Source organism: Dipteris shenzhenensis, chromosome 27 (assembly GCF_047967505.1).
Source record: "Dipteris shenzhenensis isolate YYH24624 ecotype China chromosome 27, Dip_SZ_1.0, whole genome shotgun sequence".
Taxonomy (NCBI): domain Eukaryota; kingdom Viridiplantae; phylum Streptophyta; class Polypodiopsida; order Gleicheniales; family Dipteridaceae; genus Dipteris; species Dipteris shenzhenensis.
In genome coordinates this window covers 52,053,032-52,080,048 of record NC_141622.1, presented here as the reverse complement: position 1 = coordinate 52,080,048, position 27,017 = coordinate 52,053,032, and the positions used below count along the sequence as shown (strand labels likewise).

At 46.6% G+C, this 27,017-nt stretch overlaps 1 protein-coding gene across 2 annotated transcripts in view; it reads right to left on the bottom strand.

The window, feature by feature from the left end:
• Positions 1-27,017, bottom strand: part of LOC147884483 (Major facilitator superfamily protein) — a 74,850-nt gene that overhangs the window by 34,692 nt on the left and 13,141 nt on the right. For both annotated transcript variants that reach the window (XM_087398381.1, XM_087398380.1), the window contains exons 3-6: positions 12,984-13,048; positions 12,721-12,883; positions 12,428-12,576; positions 11,958-12,233 (exon numbers count right to left, since the gene is read on the bottom strand). In XM_087398381.1, coding sequence (XP_087254507.1) covers positions 11,958-12,233; positions 12,428-12,576; positions 12,721-12,883; positions 12,984-13,048 — 653 coding nt within the window. The remainder of the gene's footprint in view (positions 1-11,957; positions 12,234-12,427; positions 12,577-12,720; positions 12,884-12,983; positions 13,049-27,017) is intronic.

Genomic DNA, 27,017 nt, shown 5'->3' with positions numbered 1-27,017 from the left:
TGTTTTGGAGCTCAATGATTTGACAGCCCAAGCATGATGCAGCCAGCTCAACGTGCAGCTGTCCATTCTCTTCATCGTTGAGCTCTGCTCCAGCCCGCCATTTGCTCCTTCTACCTGACATTCTCTTGGAGCTACTGCCCGCAAGTTGGTGCCCGTATTCTCCCTCAGCCCTCCATTTCTCCCTCAGCTTGCTTGTGCCCTTCATTCTATCCATCACTCTTCTCTCTCCTAGCTACCAGCTTTATGGGTTCACTTTCCACCAACTCTCTCCTTGTGGACGAATTCAAGGGGGACGGATTTCCCACATGGCAAACAAAAGTGCAACTCCTTCTCATGAAGGAGAATGTTTGGGATGCCATCGAAGATGATGAAGCACTTGAGGCATCAACGAAGCTTCAAACACGAAAGATTTGGAAGCAACACAATTCGAGGGCCATCGCAATCATCGGGCTTTGCCTAGATGATTCATGATTCATCACATCGACTTTGAGTCCAAGGCAAAGGAGATTTGGGCATGCCTTGAGAATATATTTGGTAACAAGATCACCAACTCCAAGGTATTTTTGAAAATGCAATTTTATAAGCTGAAAATGGAAGAGTCTGATACTTTGAGTGCGCATATAGCAAAAACTCAATCTTTAGTTCAACAACTCTCCAATCTTAAGTGTTGCCCGGATGACGAGGACAAAATGGCTGTCCTGATGACAAGTATGGAAGGGATTTCTGGCTTTGAGAATGCCCTTGAAGTACTTCGCATTGCATCGACTACATTTGAAGATATGGTGTCTCTTTTGAAAAGGATCGCTGCAACAAAGAATCTCCATCCTATTCAACGGATACTACACAGGCACTTGCCTCCATCAGCAAATGGAGACCTAGGCGATCGACTCCACCAGCACAAGGAAAGACATTCAAGCCATTCAAGTGCACTTACTGTAACAAGCTCGGTCATATGGAGGACAGGTGTTACCAGAAGCTTGCTCAACAACAATCGAAGGATCATGCCAGTTGGGTGGCATCCGTCACTAGTGATGATGCAGACGAAGATGACCCGCCGACACAGGATTATGCTCTTACAGTCTATCTTCCGCATCTAGAGAATGATGGAGATCATGATTTTGCTTTCTAAAGCATAATATATTTGGGTACTCTGCCCTGGGGGTGTTTCCCAAAAATGAATGCAATATCATGTGTGTTGAGTCAATAAAGGTCCTTTGCCTTGGATAGTCCTCCTAAAATGATGTATTATATTTTTGATGTGTGGCTCCATGTTCCTCAATAGTTTTTGGAGCCAGGTGGGGATATACTGTGGGAGCCATGTGTTTTTGGCTTTGATAGGTCTATTTGTTGGTGCATTGGTCTCCTAGACCTCTGAGTTGATCATGCATCCATGCATGATGAGTCTCTAAGCCATGCTAGATGAGATTTCTATGTTATGCTCACTAGCCTCTGAGCCATGCTCACTTGTCTCTGAGATTGTGTGGGAGCCATGTCTAGTTCTAGATGGGCATGCACAGTTTTGATGACCATCATTGTCATGTTCTGTTCTTGGTTCCATTCCAGTAGTCCCTCATCTTTCCTCCATGGGGGGTTGTTAGGAAATGGAGTCAATTTGAGTGACTTTTAGTGTGTTCTAGAGTAGTACTATACTACTTTATATCCTAGAGTGCCATGTGTCACTATGGGACTTATCCCATATACATTTGACACTTAGAGTGTGTGTGCCTATCCTATAGAGGCATTATACTTTCATTGTCATTTTCATCAAGCCTCATGCCTTTCTTGATCATGTAAGTACTTTGCTTAGTTGTATATTTCTTTCTCACATTATTTCATTTCCATTATGCTTTCCTAGTCTTGCTTTTCCTTTCCATTCCATTCCATGTCTTGCATCTTCAAGTTACTTGCATCTAAATGAGTTCATCGACCTAGCACCGATGCAATTGCCAAGAGATTATCTATGGGTAAAGTATATGGAGCAAATGCCTTGGTATCAGGTGTGCTGATGACGAAGCCTGCACAAATTCAAAGAGCAATCCGTGCGAATCAATGCACAATGAATGTCAAGCACCAAGGATGATGCAAGAGCTTGTCACTGGCAAAGATATTAGCAAAAAGCAAAGATTGGCAAAAGCGAATAACCAAACTCATGGGAGCTTATTGCTAGACGACGAGGAAATTCAAACCAAGGTGGACCATGGAGGGCTTGAGTAGTTTGACACTGAAATTACAACACTCAAGACGGCAAAGAGAAAAGACCACAAGAAGACCAAATAAGTCAAAGCTCTGCATTCAAAGGAAATCCAAGTGTATCACACATGAAGGACCGACAAGCAATACCCCACCAACTCCACAAAGGCAAGGATGGGATTCAAGTTCAAAAACGTGCTCTGCGGGAATGGGGGATACATCATAAAGCCCACCAATAACTCTTAAGGGCGAAGTCCGCTAACAATGACAAGACCAAAGGTAAAAATCAAATCTCAAAAGTACATGGGACGAGAGGGTGAAAATTTTTGCAAAGTTTTCTACATTTATGACAATACTGCAATGCAACATACAGGACGAGTACTTGTACTTCCCCACCATATTTGTGGACAAAGCCATCAAGTGACTTGACCAATATCTAGATGGTAATTTTAAGACAATTAGAATGTGGGGCCTTTGTGTAGTCCAAACCCCTCGTGCTACCTTGGAATAATATGGAAAACTTAGCGGGGGTAAAGGCCCCCTTGGCGCACGTGATGACACGCGGCAGGCCGCAGAAGGCATTAGGACTTAATCCCATAAGCAATAATGTGAAATTATGGATCTCGCATATGAGAATCTTTTACCGATGAAACATTGGTTTTCCTTGGGCCCAACATTTAGACCCCTCTTAGCCTTGCCCTGACTTAGCATTTTGGCCTAGTGGGTGCACTTCGAACTAGACTAGGGACTTCTAGGAAGTTGGTGCTTCCTCTAGGCCAGTCCCTCGCAGCCAAAATGTCCACGGGCTTAGTTGCACATTGAAATTCAATGTCCCCGTGACATACCCTCCTCATGAAACATTGCAAACGTCCCGGTTTGCTTCCAGCTTTTTGCTTGGTTCCATCAGAACCTATAGCAAAAGTTCCAAGGGCAAAAGCAAGCATTCAATGCATGCAAACAAGCACTACTCAAGATGCACTATTTAGTTCTCTTATGGCCATCCCAAGGGACCCACAACAAGTGGTACATCATGAGTACACATAAAAGCATTCCATACATGCAAACATCTATGTTCCTCTCGATGCTTTACCCACTTATGGCCATCCCAAAGGACCCACAATTTGTGGTACATCAGGAACACACCACATAAATTCACAATCTAAACCACGCATATCCACAAGACTAGCACAGAAAGTGAACTGATACCTTTGGCATGCAAACTTACAATAAAGACCATCACAAGCATGCACTATGTGACAGTGATTGCAGTTTACCACTTCATGTTTTATTCTTAGAAGGTAGGGCATCCTGCTACTTAATAGCAGTGACCCAATATGCTATCCTTCCTAGTGTTGCATATATATATATATATATATATACCTTTGAAAGACTTAGATATGTCCAATCATACAAATTTAGATTTTTTGTTATTCTAAAGACCAAAAATCTACACAGAAAATAAAAGAGAAATGAAAGAGAAGAAAAAAGAGATAAACAAAAACTTTTAAGAAAAACAAAAGGAAGAGCAAAGCAACACTTATGTCGTCATCAATGCCCAAGCATAAGCAGCTATATTGGGTTTCTAAAGACCCACGGAGTCTCTTGGGCAAACCCAATGCTTACTAACACTATTCAGGTTGTTCACGTTTACCTCTTGTGTAATAGTAAAGTGATCAAATTACTACATTGAGTGCTAAAAGACTCCTTAGTTGTACAAAGGCGGGAAAATCTATGGAATTGGGAAGAAATGACTCCATATTTTGCCAAATCAGAAATATTTGAGTCAATGTGAGGCATTTTTATAACGTGTAAACCACTATATTCAGGTTGTTCACGTTTATCGTATATATCAACCTCTAATCCTATGGTAGATTGAGAAAGTCTAAGATCTAAGAAAACACAAGAATCCCCTCTTGAAGTGCAGTTCAGTTCACAAGAGTCACGAGGATAGATTCCTTCTTGAAAAGCACAAGCATCTTTGTACATAAAGTCTTGAAAGTCAGGAACATCTGGTACAATTAAATCATCTGTAAAATGCCTAAGATAAGGCAGGTATTGATATTGCATAAACTCAAATTCATAAGTGAAAAGATAAAAGTTTGCTAAAAAGACGGCACAACTAGTGCCCATGGGGATTCCTATAATTTGTTGAAACAACGAATCACCTATTGTGATGTAAAGATTATCTAAAAGAAAATCTATCCAAGAGCAAACATTTTCAACACTTACTACCTTTGCATATCTTTTCTTTTAAGAACCGATGTCATGATCTTTATTATTTAGTCCCAAAAAGTCAAAGCATAAAGCTGTTTTCTCAACTTTTAGCACTTTGCATCTATCTTTGTCAAATCTCAGCTTGAAAACTTCAGCCACTAGCTTTGTTATTCTAAACTTCAAGTCTTCCAACTCGATCTTTGTGTTGTAAGCGTAGTAAAATCATAGGTTTGAAGGAGAATAGGAGACTTTTTTTCCTGAATGCGTCCAGCCTGGGATTTGCAAACCATATACATGATTTGCAGAACCCGGTATAGCAAACCAAACGTCAACCACAAAAACCATCCATAGATCAATGCAACATCAGTGTGGAGTAACTAGTACACTCATCGTAGAGATCTCGCAGTAGAAATACTGTTAGTAAGCAATACCTCAGGTGAGACCAGCAGTGTCACCAAGTGACCTCTAGATATCCTGTGAGCTGTCTATATCATAAGGGAGAGGAGGTGCTACGTCCCTCTCAAGCACCAGCGAATGCTCCATACCTATGCTCTGCTGAGCCCGAAGGAGCCACAACTGCAGTTGGCTCAAGCTGAAAACCTCTAGGTACAACTGCAACAACTGAGTGAAATCTGCCAGTTCACCATCATCCATCCACATCGCATCTAATATCTTCACATAGTGAAGAGGAAACTCTAGCTCTAACTACTTTTTATGTGTGTGCCAACGACACTTCCGGAACCAAGATCTCAACCAGGTAATTATCCAAATATACCCTTTGGCACATCACCAATTGTTCCAGGGGCACAATTTCCTGTGAACACTAAATGTACAACAGCAAACCAGTGCTGCACATTGTAGTTTACAGCAGTTAATCAATCCTCAGTTTTGCCCCAGATTCTTTATGCATCCTCTTCCAAATTGTCCTCGTGCATTTGCCAATTGTTCCTTCCACAAACAGTGACCCTTTGCACGACAAAACTGATTGGCTGATGCATTTGCCAACAATTGCTTTCACCAACCATGGCACTTTCACGGACGCAGCAAAAACTGTCCCAACATGCATTTCCATTCAGCACACTGTTGTTCTCATGCATCCTGCTCAACCATCTCAAGAGCATCTTTGCTGAATTCTCTTGCTGTACATATTCCATTGCTTCATTCCATCAAACAGGACTTGCTTCCCAACATAACCACATGCTCACTGATGGTGTTGTCTGTCATCCCAACATCATCCAAGCACAACTCAGGCTGTATCATTCCTGATCTAGCTGCCCCAGTAACAACCACAGGCTCACCCCTTTGAGAAAGTTGGTGATATCCCGGCAATGGAACCACTGAAACCGGCCTTCAGTTTCCTAAAGGGCAGTAAAACATAATTAATCTTGCATACATCTCAATTACAGCCACTTCAATACTTATTACAGCCACTTAGAAATAGATCCAGCAAGCCAAACACATACCGAAACAATAGTCAGGAGCTAGATTGCCCTTGAGTTGGCCCCAAAATCATTGGCACCCTTTTCGGTATTTCTTTAATTTATTCAGAAGGCAAACAATACAACGAGGCCACTACCTTGCACTTATCCGGAACCAGCCAGCCGAATCTTATCCTAGTAGGCATTCAACAACCTGCAACACAAGCCAATCCCCGGCTTACAAAGGCATCCAGCCTCAATGCATAATTCCATAGCACAAGGCATCCAAAATCCAAAGTGCACAGTCCATGGCCAAACTAGCAACCATAATCAAAACAAATTCTCTGGCAAGCTGACATCCAAGTCAGCAAATATTCTCTGGCAAGCTAACATCCAAATCACCAAATATTCTCTGGCAAGCTGCTCCAGGAATCCACATAAACAAACTAGGCACTGTCCAGCATCAATCCCTTGGGCACAGAAAGTTTGCACACAACCCGGAGCTGTTACCAACAACTAGCCTCAGCCACACAACTCTACCCAGGCTATTACCCGTGCCAATCCTTTGCTGTCCAGCTGTGGATAATATAGCTGACGGGAATACAAAAGGAGATCCTCCATGTACAAACTGGTAGTGAATTCCATGAACTAAAACCTTGCTGTCCAAAGCTGACACACAGCCCTAGACCTAGCAACCAACTTGCAAGGGCTCACCCTTGTACTTTGCTTCACTGGCAATTCCCCTGTCAGAGCCAATGCTTGGCCTCAATCTGCATCCAATTCGCAAGTGCATACACTAGTACACAATTACCAGGCAAGGCTATGGCATTCCACACTGACTTTGTCACAACTGAGTGTGACAAGGCATCAATGCAAGCCCCAAAAGTGCTCAAATAGCCTCAAGGCATAAGAATTGCAATACATTGTCCCTTTAGCACCTTTCCAGGCACACCCTCTGTGGCTGGGTGTCTGTTTACAACCTGTATGGCCTATAGAGAGCCCCAACGAAAAATAGAAGCAATAACAACTTCAAAAATGACAAACGCAATCCAAAAGGAAGTCAGAATATCCGTACCCGCTGTGGAAGAGGGAGAGCAAGGCTCACGGGTGCAGAGGCCAAAAACAAGAGAAAAAGGCTAGAACATCAGCAACAAGACCTCAAGAGGTGCACACCAACAGCCTGTACAGCTTCCAGAAACAACCTCGGGGTGTGTGCCAGTTGCAGAAACTGCCATACAACAGAAAAAATGAACATGGGACTGCGTGCCAAGGGTTCTAGAGCAGAAAAGGAGACTTGGGATGTGTGCCAGCAGCAAAAACCAGTCCGTACAGCACTGAAAAAGGCCTGTTCAGCAGCAATCAAGGTCCGTACAGCAGCGTTTTTGCTCCTCGAGATGCGTGCCAATGGAATATGAAGCAAAGGAGGACCTTGGGGAGAGCACAATAGTGGAGGGTGATGGAGGGTGTGCATGCAAGCAGAAGGAGATCCTCCATGTACAAACTGGTAGTGAATTCCATACACTAAAACCTTGCTGTCCAAAGCTGACACACAGCCCTAGACCTAGCAACCAACTTGCAAGGGCTCACCCTTGTACTTTGCTTCACTGGCAATTCCCCTATCAGAGCCAATGCTTGGCCTCAATCTGCATCCAATTCGCAAGTGCATACACTAGTACACAATTACCAGGCAAGGCTATGGCATTCCACACTGACTCTGTCACAACTGAGTGTGACAAGGCATCAATGCAAGCCCCCAAAAGTGCTCAAATAGCCTCAAGGCATAAGAATTGCAATACATTGTCCCTTTAGCACCTTTCCAGGCACACCCTCTGTGGCTGGGTGTCTGTTTACAACCTGTATGGCCTACAGAGAGCCCCGACGAAAAATAGAAGCAATAACAACTTCAAAAATGACAAACGCAATCCAAAAGGAAGTCAGAATATCCATACCCGCTGTGGAAGAGCGAGAGCAAGGCTCACGGGTGCAAAGGCCAAAAACAGGAGAAAAAGGCTAGAACATCAGCAACAAGGCCTCAGGAGGTGCGCACCAACAGCCTGTACAGCTTCCAGAAACAACCTCGGGGTGTGTGCCAGTTGCAGAAATTGCCATACAACAGAAAAAACGAACCTGGGACTGCGTGCCAAGGGTTCTGGAGCAGAGAAGGAGACTTGGGATGTGTGCCAGCAGCAAAAACCAGTCCGTACAGCACTGAAAAAGGCCTGTTCAGCAGCGATCAAGGTCCGTACAGCAGCGTTTTTGCTCCTCGAGATGTGTGCCAATGGAATGTGAAGCAAAGGAGGACCTTGGGGAGAGCACAATAGTGGAGGGTGATGGAGGGTGTGCATGCAAGCACATGCATGCCATTTGCCCCCCCTCATTAAAGCTATAACCCTCAAAACTAATGACGCTGTTGGTTTTCCCTCACATTAAAGCTCTAACCCTATTTTACCAATGAAACATTGGTTTTCCTTGGGCCCAACATTTAGACCCCTCTTAGCCTTGCCTTGACCTAGCATTTGGGCCTAGTGGGTGCACTTCGAACTAGACTAGGGACTTCTAGGAAGTTGGCGCTTCCTCTAGGCCAGTCCCTCGCAGCGAAAATGTCCACAGGTTTAGTTGCACATTGAAATTCACGTCCCCGTAATAGGAGGTGTGCATTTCAATTTCCCAGCCCTTGGCCACGGATGTTTTTTATTAGGGTGAGCTTATTTTAGACATGAATCATAGAGTGCCTCCCAGACATTGACTCGTGGATTGTTGGAGGAGACTTCAATAATCCAAAACTCTACTCTAGCTTCTTGCATCTCCTCCTCTAGTAACAAGGAATCGGGGAACTACACCCCTTCGGTAGAAGTCCACGACATGGCTGCTCAAGGCAAAGCACTCTCGGGAATGATCCGACAACGTCGTCCCGGCTAAGATACCTATGGCTCATCCTCTGTGCATTGCCCAATCCCAACATAGAATTTCTCAAGATGCTCAAGTAAGCCATCAAGCCACCTCTGGCCAAATGAGTAGAGGAGGCTGTTGGGCAATCTGGAGAACTCTGCCTCGCGCCACCATGGGTCTCTGCCACTAATCGCAAAGATAAAATGCTCCCAAGTGTTGTGCCCTGAAGGGGATCACAAAAAAAGAGGCTCTTCCTACTTGCCCTCTGGGCAGGACGGCTCGTGTTGGGAAACAGAGAGGGACCCAATATCCTAGTGGCTTGCAGACAAGTACAAGAGCATGTGCCTTAACCTCTAGGACATGGAAATCCGCAGAGCATAGTTCTCTAACGACTCCTCCAGGGCACGCTGGTCCAACAGAGGGCATCCCAGTGGCTCGTAGATAAGTACGAGAGCATTCGCCTTGACCTCCAGGCCACGGAGATTCCCTCCTTGTTTAGAGTCGAAGCCCGATCCACGGGGGTCATAGTGGCCCTGGTTAGATGCAGAGCTATGACCAAGAGACGCACTAAGACTTTTGAGGGGTCGACAGCACTCTATTGCCGACCTCATGCCTCCACTGCCTCATCCATCCTGATGTCTTGCTGCTGCTGATGATGATGATGTTGATGATAATGATGATGATGCTGAGATTGATATATAGTCGAGACATGACTATGTTGTAATTAGTACTTAGGACTTAGTACTGCCATTTTGCATTTTTTGCATTCTGCATTGGTGTGGATGATCATTTAGTAGCTCCACTACCACAGCTCATTGTACCAGGTTTTTCATAGTCTCATAGACCCATCGGTCTTCCGAAGACTTTAATAAACTTTCTTTCTTTCTTTCTTTCTAACCACTCTTCCAAGGCATGCTCATAGTCTCATAGACCCATCGGTCTTCCGAAGACTTTAATAAACTTTCTTTCTTTCTTTCTTTCTAACCACTCTTCCAGGGCATGCTAGCCCAACACACGGACATGGTGACCACACATTTCTTTCATACCACTGGCCCAAGTCTACAGGGACCTAGCTCCAACGACCACAAGATGAGGGTGGGTAGATCCACTCAAAACCCCGAGGAAATTCTAGAGTTAACCATGGCCTTCTACTGTAAAATTGTTTCAATCAGAGGAGGAGACCCCACAGGTCCTCACAGCCCGAGAATCCATGTGGGCACGCATCCCTTCCGTGGTCTCTCAAGGCATGAGCAAACAGTTGGATACCCTGTTCATAGATGAGAAGCTGGAGGAGGCCCTCAAGGCTCTCCCATCACAGAAGTGCCTGCGAGAGGATCGCCTGATCCCAGCTTTCTTTAATTGCTTTTGGGAGAGCATTCATGCTCCCCTGCGGTAGGCATTACTCAACGAAGGCTGGATTTGCTTGATCACGAAAGGGGGAGACGAATCTGATATCCACCAGTGGAGCCCAATCACCCTTTGGACACCATTTATAGGATCTTAGCCAAGGTCTTGAGCTTGCAGTTGCATCCCAATCTTGCTAACATCATCCATAACACTCAAAGAGGTTTTGTCTAGAAACACAACATCCCAAACACATCTTCAGGCATTGTGGGCACAGGAGGAGCCTCGGCATATCATAGTCCTTCTCTCGTATTTTGAGAAGGCTTATAACAGCATAGAGTCGCCTTCTTTGGAGGGATCTGTAAGGACAATTGGATTCTCACAGCACTAGATTCAGGGAGTTGTAATCCTCTATATGGAGAGTGCCAATTAGATGCTTATTGGGGGCCACATAGGGAAGGCCTATCTCTATCTCACTCAGTGTGGCAAGGCTTTCCTCTAGCTCCATTTCTTTTCCCCTTCATGGAAGAGGTGTTGGGATACTTTCTGCATGCCCAACCAACTAGCTTCACAAGGATGTGATTATGATCCACCAAGAGGACGAGCTTCTAGATTTAGAGTTTGCAGACAACACAGCTCTTTTTGTGGAGGGCCCGGCAAAGAACCTGGGAGGAGTCCGTGGTTCCTTGGAGGTGGACTACCAAGCATCCAAGGCTAGGATCAACTAGACCAATCAATCAGCTTTCTTACTGTGTCTGAGGAGGTATAAGAGATCGTGGACTGGGGGAACACTCTTGGCTTCCGCTCGATCCCGCAATAGGTTGCAAGGTGGGCATTGACATTTCAGCAAAGCAGCAAATCACCCCCATGATAAAAAGTGTGCAGCGCAAGCTTTTGTATTGGAGCTCGGTCAAACTCTAGCTAGTGAGATGTACCCTCTTGGCCACAGCTTTGTATTGTAGCCTTATGTTAGTATTTTCATATAGAATGCATGGGATAGAGCTCAGGCGCTTGGTGCGCAACTTCATGTGGGCAGGATCGGATGGCACAAGGAACACAAGAGTCAGGGTCATTTGACAGACAGTGATCCTGCTCCAAGAAGAGGAAGGACTTGGCATCATTGACCTAGAGGTGCAAAGCAGATCCCTTTTGGGCAAGCTAGTAGCGCATGGACTCTCTAAACGCCTGGAAGCTCTTACTTTAGTGAGGGCTTCTCAAAAACACCCCCTGCACAGGTTGCCAGTGGCAGTAGTCTCATCAATGTTGCAATGACTTATTGCAAGAGACTCCTCACGTCATGCTTGACTTATACAACTGCACCAACTTAGAAAGCACCGAGAATATTGAAACTTCGTGAGGCATACTTGAAATGCTAATTGCATGCCTACCAAAAACTAAATAAATGAAAATTTTAGAAAGCCATCTTTCTAAATTCAGATGTGAACTTGATGGATAATAAAGGCCAGTACAAATTGTGACTCCAGTATGAAGCTTTTCAATGCAGTTACATCTACTCTACCACTGCATAAAACAAACCCTCCAGAGTTTGAATCTTAAATCTCTAGATAGTATCAACTGTGGAACAAAATATGAGCATTACCAACACAGTGAATTAATCAAGGCAGATAATACTCTTAACTGGGGAAAACACCAGAACCTCTAGTACAACGCTCCTATTTTCACAGCCAAAAGAGTGTTGCAGCTCGATTCCTTGTAGTGCACTGGCATACAAAGTTCAGCTTTTGGACCAAGCACATTAACGGCTAAGTGCAAAGTAGCAGTACGTGATGCACATTGGTTAATTCTAGCGAGTCAAGATGAAATTCTTTTATCAAATGCCTGGATGAATTTCCATTCTATTGAATATGACAAATCGTGAAGATACATGAGAAATATGCTTACGTGAAAAAGAACATAGCTGTGTCAGAGGTTGGTGTTGCTTGCCAAAGAAAAATGAATACAGTGGGGAAAAAAATGGTGGGCTCCTTGATTGTCTTCCAGAGATAGACCAGTTGTGCTTTTGCATAATCTAGAGCAGTAGCCTCAGCTGTAGAGATATTTCCCACTTCTCTCTTATCATTGAGATTTACAACTGAATGTGTAGTCGAATCCTCTCTGACAACTACTGCAACTGCAGAAGTCAGAAGAGGAAGAAGAGCTGTAACAGAGAACACAAATCTGCAGCAATACATGTTAGGAATAGTAAGCTTCCATGCAGACAACCAATTTCTTACCACAATCATGGATCTAGTGAGACTAGATTTTTGGATTACAGAAAGTTCTATTCTCTAAATCTGCACAAAAAGTAACGTTGTTGCATGAAATGAGGACTATCATGCATATAGAGCAATCAATTATATGTTCTTTCTCACCTCACACCGTATGTTTCAATGAGAGAGCCACTGAAGTAAGCACTCACAATGCCTCCTACAGCTGAGGAACCCCAACAAAGCGACTGAATAGATCCTGACGTGCCTTGTGGTTCTCCACGAGCCTTCTCAACAGCCATGGAGTCAACAACCTGATAGAACATTCTTACGAATATGAATGCACAGCCACAAACGTATCCTAAATCTTCCTATCCACAGTAACCCTTGGCAAGCAGCTGCAATGGCGTGATGGCATGTGTTTGAGCATATAAATATTGCAGTGCCTTTACACTTACAACATCAGAAAAGGCAACCGAAAGAGAGCTGAGGAGAATTGCTATCATAGCTCCATATTTGTTATCGACAAACATAGCCATAGAAGCCCATGCAGCAGCCCCAAGAAGGCCACATAGTATGAGATAAGACCTCCTTCGATAACCAAAAAGTGGAACCCCATCACTGCCAACATGCAAATAATGGTAGCATCAACTTTTGTGCCTTTTGAATAAACAAACATTACGCTCTGTAGTAAGAATCCTGAGAATTTATTTGCACATGCCTGATAAAACCATACAAGGGCTTGATCAACCATGGGAGTGCTGAAACACCAGATATGACTGCTGTCTGCATTGGGAAAAAAACTACAACACTTCAATGTTCTGCAACAGTCTTCAAGCTCACATAAAAATAAGCTCCAGAAAGCTGGCCTCTTTGATGCAACATTTTAGAACTACTCCTTGCAAATTAAAACATAGTACATCGCAGAGCTTAATTATATGCGATGACATTCAAGCTGAGTAAAATACTGTAGCCACTCTTCATCAAAATATCCATTCTCAACTATATTCTTGAAGTAAAGTGGTCCGAACCAACTTTACCAACTAAGCAAATGATAAGATAGATTTCCTGGCTGTCACTGAACAACCACCTACATAGAACAGAGCCAGCCCTCAAACAAAAAGGGAACTCTGACACGAAAGAGACATTATCTTTGGCATGGACTGAAAGATCTATGGCATCATAATATTTTCCCAGTACGCCGATCATGAAAAGAAGACAGTGCTAGACTTTGTAGAAGGCCCGGCAAGAAAAAAGGGAAATTGATAGCTGCAAAAGGAATTGATAACTGCATAACATGCATAAAGACAGTAATGCTTTTGCTTGTATTTAAATATTGAAATCATGTATGTACAGTGACAACAATGTGTCTACTATGATCAACTACACAAGTGAACATGAATTCAACGTCTGATATCCTGAATTCAGGACACAGAGCTCTTTTATATACAAAATAGAAATAGTTATCATGGAGCATAGTATAAACTTGCACAAAGGTAGTACTCATCATAAAAATTGAATATATCTTATCATAACAATGACTTTGTTTAAAGAATAAAATAAAGAGGAACGCACATTCCCATGGGCATGTGCACAAAGGACAGTTAATTAACATCTGGAAAAGGCCAAGATGCCTAGTGCAGCCCTTGAAAACAGAGTGCTCAATCAGTCCCATGTATCAAAAGCATATTGGAGATGATGTTCATGCAAAGCATAACAATGAGAAAGAAAGAAAGTTTATTAATGTCTAAGAAAGACCAATCGGTCTATGAGACTGGAAAAAACCAGATACAATGAAAGTTAAGGGTGGGGCCACAACATGGGCAACCCTTACCCAAGGCTGATATCTGCGACAAGAAAAAAAAGTAATTCACCGAAGGCTGATGTTTGTGACGAGAAAAAAAGTAATACATTGTGCAATCGCTGCGAGGGAAACCTAAATGGGGGAAAAACATCAAGGAGAACACCCTTGCCGCCTACCAATGGGTAAGCCGTCCATCCGAGTGGCTGGACCTGTTATGTTGTCTGTGGGACCACCTCCACCAGACGACTAAGGAGAGACAAGAAGAGCTCCTCTGACAGTGGCTTGGGATCTTACATAACTGACGGGCACCCATACCCAAGGCCGATGTCTGTGACGAGCAAAAAATAAATACATCGAGTCGTTGCTGCAAGAGAGGGGAAACCCACACACACACATAGTTTATTAACATCCAAGAAAGACCAATGGGACTGGACGATCAATGTCACTCGATGGGAAGAACTCTGTGATCCTGCTCTGAGAGGTGTCTGATGATGTGGCCAAGCCCCGTCGCCTGAGTAAGTACTCTCTATGTCGGACTCCCTCATGAATGAAGGCCACGAGGCATCTCTGATCTGAATAGGCAAGGAATCTGGAAAGGAGCCCGGAGCCGTCTCTGAAGAGGCAGTGGTAGCGACCTCGGATCTCGTAGTACACTGGGCACCTGAAAATAAAATGCTCCTTCGACTGAACCTCCTGACAGTCGCACAATATGCATAAGCGATGCTCCCTAGGAATCCCCTCTACTCTCCCGCTCTCTATGCGGAGGCGGTGTGATGATACCCGAAACTGTCCAATGGAGATCCGTAGTGAGCGAGGCATATGAAGCTCAGTGTACCCCAGTGGTGTGATGAATCCCTCCTCCGAAATGCGAAGACAGTAATCTCTATAGAAACTCAGCTTCACTGGAAGCTCCCTCAGCTCCAACCAGGTCCTAAAGGTGTGTAGCTGCAGGAGATCCTCTCGAATGACCTGGTTGGTATGTGGCCCAATCGGGATGGTGGGTGGGAGTACCGGAGGGGCATCTAAACTATACTGAAAAGGAGGTATCCTATCGATGTGGAACCCTAGTCTCATAAACCATCTGTGAGTCCGTGCATACCAGCATCGCTCGTCTCCCCCTGCTGCCAACCTCATGGAGGAATCGAGAGCCAACCATGGCAACCTCTGTCTCCCTGATGTGCAGTCCCCATATGATCTAACCCGGTGTAGATATGTGATGGTCTGAAAGGCTGCATCTAGCTGGAGTGGAGAAGCACCAAACTCGGCCTGAATGATGTGATGTGGTACAGACGGTTTCCCCGGGATCATCCGTGAGAGCATGAGGATTTGCAAGCGCTCCACCCGTGTCCACTCTATCTCTAACATGTCAAGCCCCCAACAAGGGCTGCCATACATACCGGCTGGTCGGCGGACCAAGGAGTCGAAGAGAAGAGCCTTGGTCTGAGGGTCCTGGAAGTGGGAGTGAAAGCACTGTCTCTCTAGCCGAGCCAGTGAGACGTATCCCTTGCTCAGTCTGGCCTGCATCGTTGGTCTCATCGTGAAGATCGGGCCGGAGAAGATGACCCCCAAGTAAGTGTATGAGGATACGATCTCAACTAGTGACCCACCCAAAGTAAAAGTAAACTGCTTCCGTTGCATGTTTGCTCGAGAGGTGTTAAAGAAAGAAAGATGTAATAACGTCTTTGGGAGGCCTTGCGAGCTTACGAGATGAGGTACAAACAAAAAAAGTAACGCATACAAGCCACTAAGGGCTGAGGCAAAGGGCTCGCTAAGGCCCTTGCTAAGCACTATGCTAAGAAATTCATAAACCCAAGCCTAGTGCTCAATACAACACACAAAAACTCTGAAATCTTGAGATGACGAGATGTGAGCGAGCTACGAGTGTCATTTATGATTCTGGTGCCATGGTAGCTCTTCCGTACTTTTTCCTCTTTAACCCGTACAATCCGTTGTACTACTGCTACAATTGGCATCCAACCATTGCAAATTGAGGATCTAGGCTGTTCTTTTTACCAGAAGTGATTCATTATAGGGTTTTATTGCTGATTACCAATTGGTTTTAGGGTTTCTAGGCTGGTTACAGTGGTATCAGAGCTCATCCTTGCCACTTCCCTTTGTGGCAACAATCCAAAGAACTACCCAATGGAGAAGGGGCACCGGCGAATTATAGAAGACGCAGATCTGCAGCCCAAAAGAGAGTTTTTCAACACCAAGATCCAGAAAAGGAGTTTCTAATTTGATCGCAATTCAGATCTGCCTCTTCAGCCTTGTAAGATTGTTTCAAATTTGTGAACAAAGCACAAGTGTTTGATCTGCAAGCAGCCCCTGAATTTTAGCGAAACTTGGCATGGGCAACTCAACCTTCTTTGCTGTTATTTCACAGAGAATTTCAATTTCAGAACAGTCCTATCCACTGGCCATCTGATTCATACTCTTTTATAAGATAGTTGTACAAAGTTTATTCTATTGCAGACCTTCAGGGAGGTCCGGCCCTTATTTCTGAGCGCTAGTGTGTTGTTTTTTTGGCCCCATGAGCCCTTTGCTTCAACCCTTAGTGGCTTGTATGAGTTACCTTTTGGTTTTGCACTTTGTCTCATGGGCCCGCGAGGCCTCTTGCAGATGTTAATACGTCTCTCTCTCTCTCTCTCTTTCTCTCTCTCTCTCTCTCTCTCTCCAGCCTCTCCTCTTGCTCTCCTCCGCCCGCTCCTGCAGTTCTTGCAGCTCCGCCTCGCCTTGCTGCTCCATCTTGCCTCGCCTCGCTGCTCCACCTTGCCTCGCCTTGCTGCTCCGCCCTGCTCCGCTCTGCAGCCCCGCACTGCCTCCTCCCTGCAGCTCCCTCCTCTGCCCTCAGCTCCCCCCTCCGTGCAGCTCCTTCCTCCGCCCGCTGCCTCCTCCGCTCAGCTCCCTCCTCCGCCCACTCCCTCCTCGCTGCGCCGCCTCCTCCCCTCCTGCTCCACCTCTGCTGCCCCACCTGCTGCAGCTCCCTCCACGCAGCCTTCTCCTCCCCTTCTACTCCGCCTCCTCCACTCAGCCACCTGCCGCCTGCTGTTGCTCCTCCCGCCTGCTGCAGCTCCCTCTTCTGCGCCCCCTCCTCCCCTTCTACTCCGCCTCCTCCACTCCAACCACCCGCTACCCTTCAGCTCCCCGCCATCCCTCACCCACCCCCTCGCGACCCCTCAGCTACTCCCTCACCCACTCACCCACCCCCTCGCGACCCCTCAGCTACTCCCTCTACCACTCAGCCACCCCCGCCTGCTCTCCAGCCACCCCCCCCCCCCCTTCCCTACTAGCCCCCCCGCCTGCTCTCAGCCTACCTACAGCCTCCCCACCACCCCTCAGCCTCTTTTCAGCCCCCCCCCCTGGGGGTACCTCCCATCATGGGGAGGGAGCTCATGTTCATGCTCCCGCTCCCGCTCTTGCACTAAGACCTGCACCAAACATGGGTCAATCAAACGAAATGGGAAAAGGTGGCAAGGATACACATAAAGCCGCCAAGAAAAAACAGACACAGTTGAAACTCGAAGATGTGAACACACGATACAACCGCAGTGGACTCGGAGTGGACAGCAAAGCAAGGCGAGGCCCACTTCCGCCTTAGCTTCAACCACAGCCTCAACTTCAGCTCCAGCTTCAGTCTTAGCTTTGATCTCAGCTACATCAGCTACATCCTCATACTCAGCCTCAGCATCTACTCCTGCTCCAGTTCCAGTTCCAGCTCCACTTCCGCCCACAACCTCTACTGTTACAGCTACTGGCTCTGATATACCCCTACCCATGGCATCGATTGCCCCATCCTCCCCTAGGATAGAGGGGTTTGTCATTGACACCATCTCTCCCTTATTCTCCCGCTACAATTCTCTCTCCGATTATGACACCTATTTTGGAGGGGTCGTACATTGTTCCGCACTACTCGACCTTTCTCTCCCCTTTGCCTCTTAGTCAGCCCACACTCCCTCACCCTGCTGGGATCGCCTCATCATCCCCATACCGCACCCATCTTACCTAGTCATCACCCACCCTCCAGTCTCTTCCTCACACTTTCAGGCCACAGTCCTATCAGCATCCGTTAGAGCACAGACGAGCTGACCCATCAGAGGCTTGGGAGTATTTGCTGATGGAGGTCCAAAGCATCCGAGAGCACAAGAGGGAGCTGTCACACTTCGCACACGAGCAAACACACTTCACCCAGGAGCAGGCACGACTCATACAGAAGCAGTCTCTATCCAAGTCCGGGCTGATCTTATTCAGGGGCTCAAACAGTAGATCTCACGGCTCCGACAGGAGGTCACTGCTGTACGTACAGTCCCAGGGAGCACCCCCAGTTGTGGAGGCACAGATTGCGACCATGCAATCTACCATCTAGGAGACATCCAGATGGGTCGACGTAGCCAAACGGGACCCTGCAAGGGTAACCGTTTCGGCTACCCTCCTAGAGCAACAGCAGAGAGCCAGTAAGGCTCTCAACATCAGAGTACGTGGGATTCCCCGCACTGAGGCTACCGCGATGGCACATGCGCACGCCTTCGTGACCACTACCCTAGGGGTGACTAAGCACAGGATTGAGAGAGCATGGCGGGTTGGGAGGGACCCCAACCGAGAGCAACCCCTTATCATCCGGTTCCATGACGCCCAAGCACGACTTTCGGCTTTACGTCGTAGGTCAACCTTACGAGACCAGCCAGCAATCTCCATGGACGAGGACCTCACTCCACTACAGGTTGAGGAGAGGCATTTCCTGTTGCAGTAGCGGGATCAGGCCCCCAAAGAGAGGAAGTGGGTAGTAGTATGAGATGGACTGTGAGGGAAAGAGGGGGGTGGAACGGTAGGAGACAGTCGACACTAGGGAGTGTGGGTGTGTAAGAATGTGTTGAGCCACACCACAAACTCAAAGGTTTTATTAGGATTAGGTATTCACCCTATGACTGTCTTAAGACAGTCATAGCGGTCGTAACATTTTAAAGGGTGGCAATGTGCCTTTACCCCAACAACCTCCCACCTAAAGGCCAATGTGCCTAAAGGGGAGAAAAGAATAAAAATTACAGCAATATACAGTCACTGTATACAAGACCATAAAATAAGAATGGTCTCAACCTAATCCCATGATGCGGCGACAATGTGCAAACCGCTCTGTAGGCAAGCTCTTAGTGAGCAAATCTGCAGGATTATCATCAGTATGCACCTTCACAAGCTCAAGCCGCTTGTCTTCCAGTACCTCTCTGATGAAATGGTATTTCACATCTATGTGCTTGGTCTTCTGATGAAAGACCGGATTCTTTGCCAACATGATAGCACTCTGACTATCACAATGCAAAACTGGCATATCTCCTGTAATGCCCAAATCTCCCACCAGCCGAGTAAGCCATATTGCTTCCTTGCAAGCCTCAGTGGCTGCAATATATTCAGCTTCAGTGGTTGACAGTGCAATGCATTTCTGCAACCGAGACACCCATGATATAGCACCTCCTGCAAATGTGAAAATATAACCGGTAGTAGACTTCCGGTTATCTGCATTTCCTGCATAGTCTGAATCTGTAAAACCATGCACCAATGCATCCTGCCTATCATAGCATATGCACAAGTCTTTGGTACCCTTGAGATACCTCAAGACGCCTTTCACTGCTTCCCAGTGCCGCTTGCCTGGATTTGCCATATACCTGCTGATGACTCCCACCGCAAAAGCAATATTCGGACGAGTGGCAACCATGGCATACATCAAAGAACCAACTGTAGATGCATACGGAACCTTGGCCATCTCAGCCTTATCATCATCTGATCTGGGGCTATCCTTACTGCTGAGTTTTAAATGAGGAGGCAACGGGGTACTAATAGGCTTCCCCCCCTCCATTTTAAACCTCTGCAGTACCTTGCCAATGTACTCTTCCTGTGACAGAAACAAAAGTCCCTTAGACCTGTCACGAGTAATCCGCATACCCAGTATGTGATTTGCATCACCCAAGTCTTTCATGTCAAAAGACTTACGTAGTTGCTTCTTCAAAGCAATAATCTCCTGCTGAGATTTGCTGGCAATCAGCATGTCATCCACATATAGAATGAGTAGCATCAAACTGCCCTCCTTTGCCCGTTTGGTGTACAAGCAGTGATCGGTCTCACACCTATGATACCCTTGGGACTGCATGAAGGCATCAAACTTCTTGTATCATTCTCTTGGCGCCTGCTTGAGTCCATACAAGCTCCTCTTGAGCTTACACACAAGCTGCTCTTTCCCTTTAACAGCATATCCCTCTGGCTGACTCATGTAGATCTTATCATGGAGATCTCCGTGAAGAAAAGCAGTCTTCACATCCATCTGACATAAATCCATGTCCTCATGAGCAACAAGAGCTAACATGGCTCTCAAAGTAGTCATCTTGACTACAGGGGAAAAGATCTCATCAAAGTCAATGCCCTTCTCCTGCTTAAATCCCTTGGCAACCAATCTGGCCTTATACCTCGGTAAAGCATTTGAATCCACTTTGACTTTGTAAACCCACTTGCATGGCAAAACCTTTCTGCCTGCAGGTAGCTGCACCAAGTCCCATGTATCATTATGAAGTAAGGAGTCCATTTCTGACTGCATGGCTTTCTCCCACTTCCTTTTCTCTGTTCTTCCCATAGCTTCCCTGAAGCTGGAAGGCTCACCACAATCTGTCAGCATGATAAAATCAGCCACATTATTGGCTCCTGGAACAAACCTGTCAGGAGGCCGTTGTACCCGGTTGCTCCTCCTAACAAAATGCTCCGTATTAGGCTGCTGTCTAGCCTGTTCGTCATGCATGACGGGTGGCTGTACCACCATATTTGGCTGTCCTACATCGCCATTTGCTGGCATATCCAGTGGTGCATCATTGGCAAAATTGTCTGGCTGATTTTCAGCCTGTATACCCTCTTGAACAGGGTTATTTACAGCAGCCTGCTGCTGCATATTAATGGGCATTCTTTGCTGTCCGACATCATCATAAACAACCCTCCTGTATTCCACAGGTTGCACGGGTTCTTTGTGTACACTATCCTCTTTAAAGATGACGTCATTGCTGCGTATAATCTTCCGTTTGATAGGATCCCATAACCTGTACCCCATTTCACCTTCGTCACCGTAACCCATGAAGATGCATCTGAAAGACTTTGGCTCCAGTTTGGTGCGCAGTTCTTTGCATACATGAGCAAAACACTCGCAGCCAAACACACGTAAGTGCTTGTATGAAGGTGGCTTGCCAAACCACACCTCCTCTGGCACTTTCAGCTCCAAAGCCTTGTTCGGTGACCTGTTAATTAGGTGAACTGTTGTTTGCATGGCTTCTGCCCAAAAGCCATGGGGCAATGCAGCATAAGACAACATACATCGAACTTTCTCCTGAATACATCCGCTCACTCACACCATTTTGAGGTGGATTATGAGGGGCTGTGAGTTCCTGTTTAATGCCCTTAGCTTCGCATAACTGTACAAAAGCATGTGACACATACTCACCCCCATTATCGGATCTGAGGCATTTCAGCCTGCAACCTGTCCGATTCTCAACCTGAGCGACAAACTTCTTAAAAGCATCTAAGGCATCGCTTTTATGCTTTAAGAAATAGACCCACACTTTGCGTGTGGCATCATCAATAAAAGTAATAAAATACTTTGCACCCCCTAGTGATAGCTGTGGCATCTCACACAAATCAGTGTGCACTAGATCAAGCGGTGCTCTATTCTGGGGAGTTCTCCTCTTATGAGGAGTCATAGAATGCTTTCCAAAAATGCAATGATCACAAGTAGGCAAATCTGAAAAAGAAAGAGACGGCAGATAACCCAAACGTGACAGTTCTTACATTCCTTTAACGGACATGTGTCCCAACCGGCTATGCCACAATGAAACCTTCGGCAGCTCGGTTATGGCAACAACATGATTACCTACACTGGAAACATAAAGAGGGTACAAGGTATCACTCTTATAACCCTCAGCCACTACAACCTGGCCATCAGTAATTACCCATTTGGAATCCCCAAATGTGGTGTGGTAACCACTGTCATCCAATAAGCCAGTGCTAATCAGATTTTTCTTGATTTGCAGCACATGATGGCGAACACCATCAAGCATAAATATGCGTCCGTCAGGGAATACTATCTGTATACTGCCAATCCCTGCAATCTGACATGCATAGTTGTTCCCAAGGTGAACAACTCCATGAGTACCTGTGTAGGAAGTAAACCACTCCCTATGAGGCGTAACATGAAAAGAAGCACCTGAATCCAAGAGCCAGGTGTGCATGTCATGGCCATCAACAACCAATGTATGTGCAATTACAGCAGAAGAACATAATACATCATGTCTGTCACTATCACTGTCCTCTGCTGCAACATTCACTGCATCAGTGTCATCTCCCTTGGCCTTGCCTTTGCCTTTGCTTCCACTGCTTGCATCCTTTGCCTCAGCCTTCTTGGCTTTCTGATCCCGTATAAACTTGAAGCACTTAGACTTCACGTGTCCCTTTTTGCCACAGTAAAAGCATTCAATATCTTTCTTACCACGGGACTGACTACGGGATTTGGACTTGCCAGCAGATATCCCCTTCTGCTGAGTCCTACCTCTATCTTGTACCTGCAAAGCATTGGAAGACTTGCTGCCCATATTGTTCTTCCTGCTCATCTCCTCCATAAGGAGAGAGCTTTCCACATCAGCATACATAAGAGTGACATTTGAATTTGACAGGGTGGTCTTGAAAGTGTCCCAACTCTCAGGGAGGGTACACAACAAGAAAGTAGCCTTGAACTCCTCATCAAGGTTCAATCCCTGTGCGATAAGCTGTGTAAAGATGGCATTGAACTCACTCAAATGTAAGGTCATAGCTGTACCTTCCTTCATGCGAAGGTCAACGAGCTTTTTCAGCCAATAAACCTTACTGGCTGAGCTCTTTTGGGCATACAACTCTTCTAACCTCTGCCATAGGCCATAAGAGGTCTTTTCTGCCTGAACATTGAACACAAGAGAATTAGTGAGAGTAAGCATGATAGACGCCCTTGCGGACAAATCAAGCTCCTCTCACTCATCATCTGCCATCCCAGATGGCTGGACACCCTTCAACCTTATGGGCTTAGAAATCTTCTTCAACAGAAGTACATTCAAACACTGTTCTGCCCATAATGCATAATTGTGTGCCCCTTCCAATTTCTTTATGTTCAGCATTGAGGATTCACTTCCCCCTGATGCCATATCAGACAAGGAAAGTGCCAGACTCCCTGTAAGTCAAAAAATGACTAAATAAAATTCTGATTTCTCAGAAAACCTGCTCTATCAAGAGCCAGGAGCACTCACAATAGTGCTGTTTTTTACTGTCAAAAATCCTGCAGCAAAACAGAAAATTTTCCCTCCAGTCACTGTACCTTCTGACACACTATACCGTGCTCAAATAGGCATAAAACAGTAACTACAGAATTGCTGCAGCTGTTCCACAAGTGTTTTATCAGTGCATCATCATCTGACGAAGCACAAAACACTGCTGTCCTGGACACTTCTCCCACCTCAGATGAGGTATTGCACTGATTAAACATGCATCAACCACCTGGCATACACTATACTGACCACTGAAAAATGCTCCAAACACCTCAGCCTGTCACAAACCTGCAACAAAGCACTGGACAAATCCCAACAAATCACCCTTATGTCAAGGGGATAAAAGGCATCTGAAGTCTCTACACAGTGACCAAAGTGCTTTCAAGCACAATCTGAGCAAAAGCCCCTTGATCAATACCTATACCAAGTGATAAACACCCTCAACAATGAGGTAGCATACAAAATTCAGCGCTCTCCTGGCACTTTCACCTGACAATGTAATGCATAAACTGCCTGTGTGCACAGTAGCAACACAGATCCCAACGTACAAACACCGAAAAGAAAGTCTTTTGAGCACTGTCAACGATGGACAGTTAGGGACCGAGTAAACTCGATGCGCCCTGGCCAAGCGTGGCTCAACTGAGATTTTCTAAGTGCCGTACACAAAATGTGACCTGCAAAGAAATGTCACTGATACACTGCAGAAAACGAGACCAATGTGGGCACCCTGGCTCCACACTGCCTCAAGGCATACACTGCATACACTTCCAGGCAAAGGCCCTTTGTAATAGTCACCCAAAAACTGAGATTTGCACTCAGTGTAAGCATAAAAGCCCTCTGCAAATCAAGGCATCTGACCTTCCCGAAAAATAACTGTGCAACCACCACACACTGTGGCACTAGTCACCTCAAGCACGAGGGACACGAGTGTACTTGCTGTACCTCAAACACACAGTTTTAAAACTGAAAATTCCGGGAATGCATCAAGAAAAAACCTCATTGTACTTCTGTACCTGCGTGTACTTGCAAGTACCACGCAAAAGAGCAAACTGCTCTCACTTTTTCCTTCTTCCCCGAACAAAGTCTGTCTGTGCCTGTGCAGCTGTACCTTCTGTACCTACGAGGGCACGGATCCCCAAAAAAAAAAGTCAAAATTCTCAAAAAAAAAATGCACTCGAACCTTGGCTGAGGGTACAGCCGGTACGGCTGTACCTGTACGTGCACGCGTCCCGAGGACGCTGCTGAACAGGAGATCTGTGCGTGGCCGGTTTGTGCACGGCTGTTCACAGCCCGCTGATGGAGGTCGGCTGCCTGTGTGCAGCCGGCTGCTGCTGGTCACACAACCCGCAGCTAACAGCTGCACGGCCGGCTGCCTGTCGCGGCTGGTCGCGGTCGCGACTGGCTGGTCGGCTGCTGCCTTGCAGCCGGTCGGCTGGCTGCAGCCGGCTGCTGGTAGCAGCTAGCAGCAGCTAGCTGCTGCTGCAACTATGGCTGCTCGCACACCTGCTGCGCGCGGCTGTGCTGCTAGCTGCTGCTGCAGCTATGGCTGCTCGCACACCTGCTGCGCGCGGCTGGTCGCTCACCTGTTGCGCGCGGCTGCTGCTGCTTTGAGCAGCGATTGCGAGCTGAAAGAGCTCGCCCTGCTTGCTGCTGCCGCCCTGAAGCACATGTGCGTGCTCGCTGCTGCCTACACCGAAAGGGGAAACGCTGGAAGAGAGGGGATGGGTAGACCGGAGTGAGAGGGAGAGGGTGGCTCTGATACCACTTGTGAGGGAAAGAGGGGGGTGGAACGGTAGGAGACAGTCGACACTAGGGAGTGTGGGTGTGTAAGAATGTGTTAAGCCACACCACAAACTCAAAGGTTTTATTAGGATTAGGTATTCACCCTATGACTGTCTTAAGACAGTCATAGCGGTCGTAACATTTTAAAGGGTGGCAATGTGCCTTTACCCCAACATGGACGACTCCTTACAGGCCCCTGTCGGGCACCCACCTCTCCTCCCGCATAGGGAGGCAGGGTCTATGAGACTCAGAAGTCCGAGACCCTATCCTGTACCATCTGGAACTGTAATGGTACCTTATGGTCAGAACCAAGGAACTTCTTGGAATCCTATACAGGTCACGACATAGTCTTTTACACACGCACACATCAGAGCCCAGAGCACCCACTACCAGTAGTCAACGGATATACATGGGAGTCTGCCTATAGAGATGAGACGAGGGATACAGGAGGGGTTCGAAGATCAGGAGGAGTCGCAATCCTTTACAGATCCACACTTTTGGGAACCATCTTAGTGGAGCAGAGAGATCCACACTCCAGGTTTCTCTGGATTCGGATCCGACACATGGATAGCCGGGATTTGTTTATTGCAGTTTGCTACTCCCCCCCCGAGACCTCCCGCTTTGCCAGAGATATTCGAGGGGAGGATGAGACATCCCCATTTGCTGCTCTTTATTAGTCCATCGTTGACTTCTCTAGCCACGGGGAAGTCCTCTTAGTTGGGGACTTCAACGCGAGAAACAGGCGCTCGTCATGCACCACTCCTCGACTTCAAGGATGATTCCACTCTACTGCCAGACATTGACCTTGAGGAGGCAGGTATGCTACGAGTTTCGGCTGACAGACGAGGACCGCTCACATCCTATGGGCAGGCCCTATTAGACCTCGGCAAGATGCATGATCTCATTATCTATAATGGTCTTGACAGATGGCCCGCATCAGGTGGCTTCACTTGCTTTCCACATGGGGGAGGCTTCAGTGTTGTGGACTACATCATGGGATCCCCTACCTTCACATCTCGCATCACTGACTTTACCGTAGCACCTCTCCCTCCAGGGGCTGATCATACCTATCTTTTCTTTAGCATTTCTACCCCCGCCGCACAGCACTTTCTACCCCGTTGAGCTCTTACTCCACTTACCGTGATATACGCTTTGATCACGATCACTCACCTACTTACTCTGGTCGTCTATACATTCTTCTCACATACATTGACTTTATACCCTTAGTAGAAGACCATGCTGCCCTAGTCACTCGCTCACTACACGAGGCTGCTCTTCACGCCTTTCCCCACACCACCCGCTCCACTCGTCCACCACCTCCTGAGACCGTACCCTGTAATAGCTGGTATGATGATGAGTGTAAGGCTTTACGCCGTCAGCTCAGATTCGAAACAAAAAAACAGCCTTCCGAGCAAATTAGAGACGCTACGCGAGCACCGCCGTCTAGTACGCAGGAAGATACTTGACTTCGTGCGTCGGAACGAGAAGGAGCTACTGAACATTCTGTTCAGTGACAACTCTAAGAACTTCTGGCAGAGATTTCTAGAGGGACAGTCCCCCCCACCACTCACTGACACTCAGGTGTGGTTTGATTATGCATGCACGCTCTATGATATCCCAAATCAGCCAGCCCCTAACCTATCACATATGCCACGCCCCACATCCTGCACCCTCTTCACTAGGGGAGGGGTAAAGGATGCTGTAATGAAACTTCATAATGGCCGAGCGAAGGATCATGAGGGACTATGCACTGAGTTCATTGCATATGGGATTAGCCTCCTAGCCCCGATCTTAGCAAAGCTATTTAATGAAGCCGTTTGCTTGGGGTTTCCACGCACCTAGACCATCAACACTATCT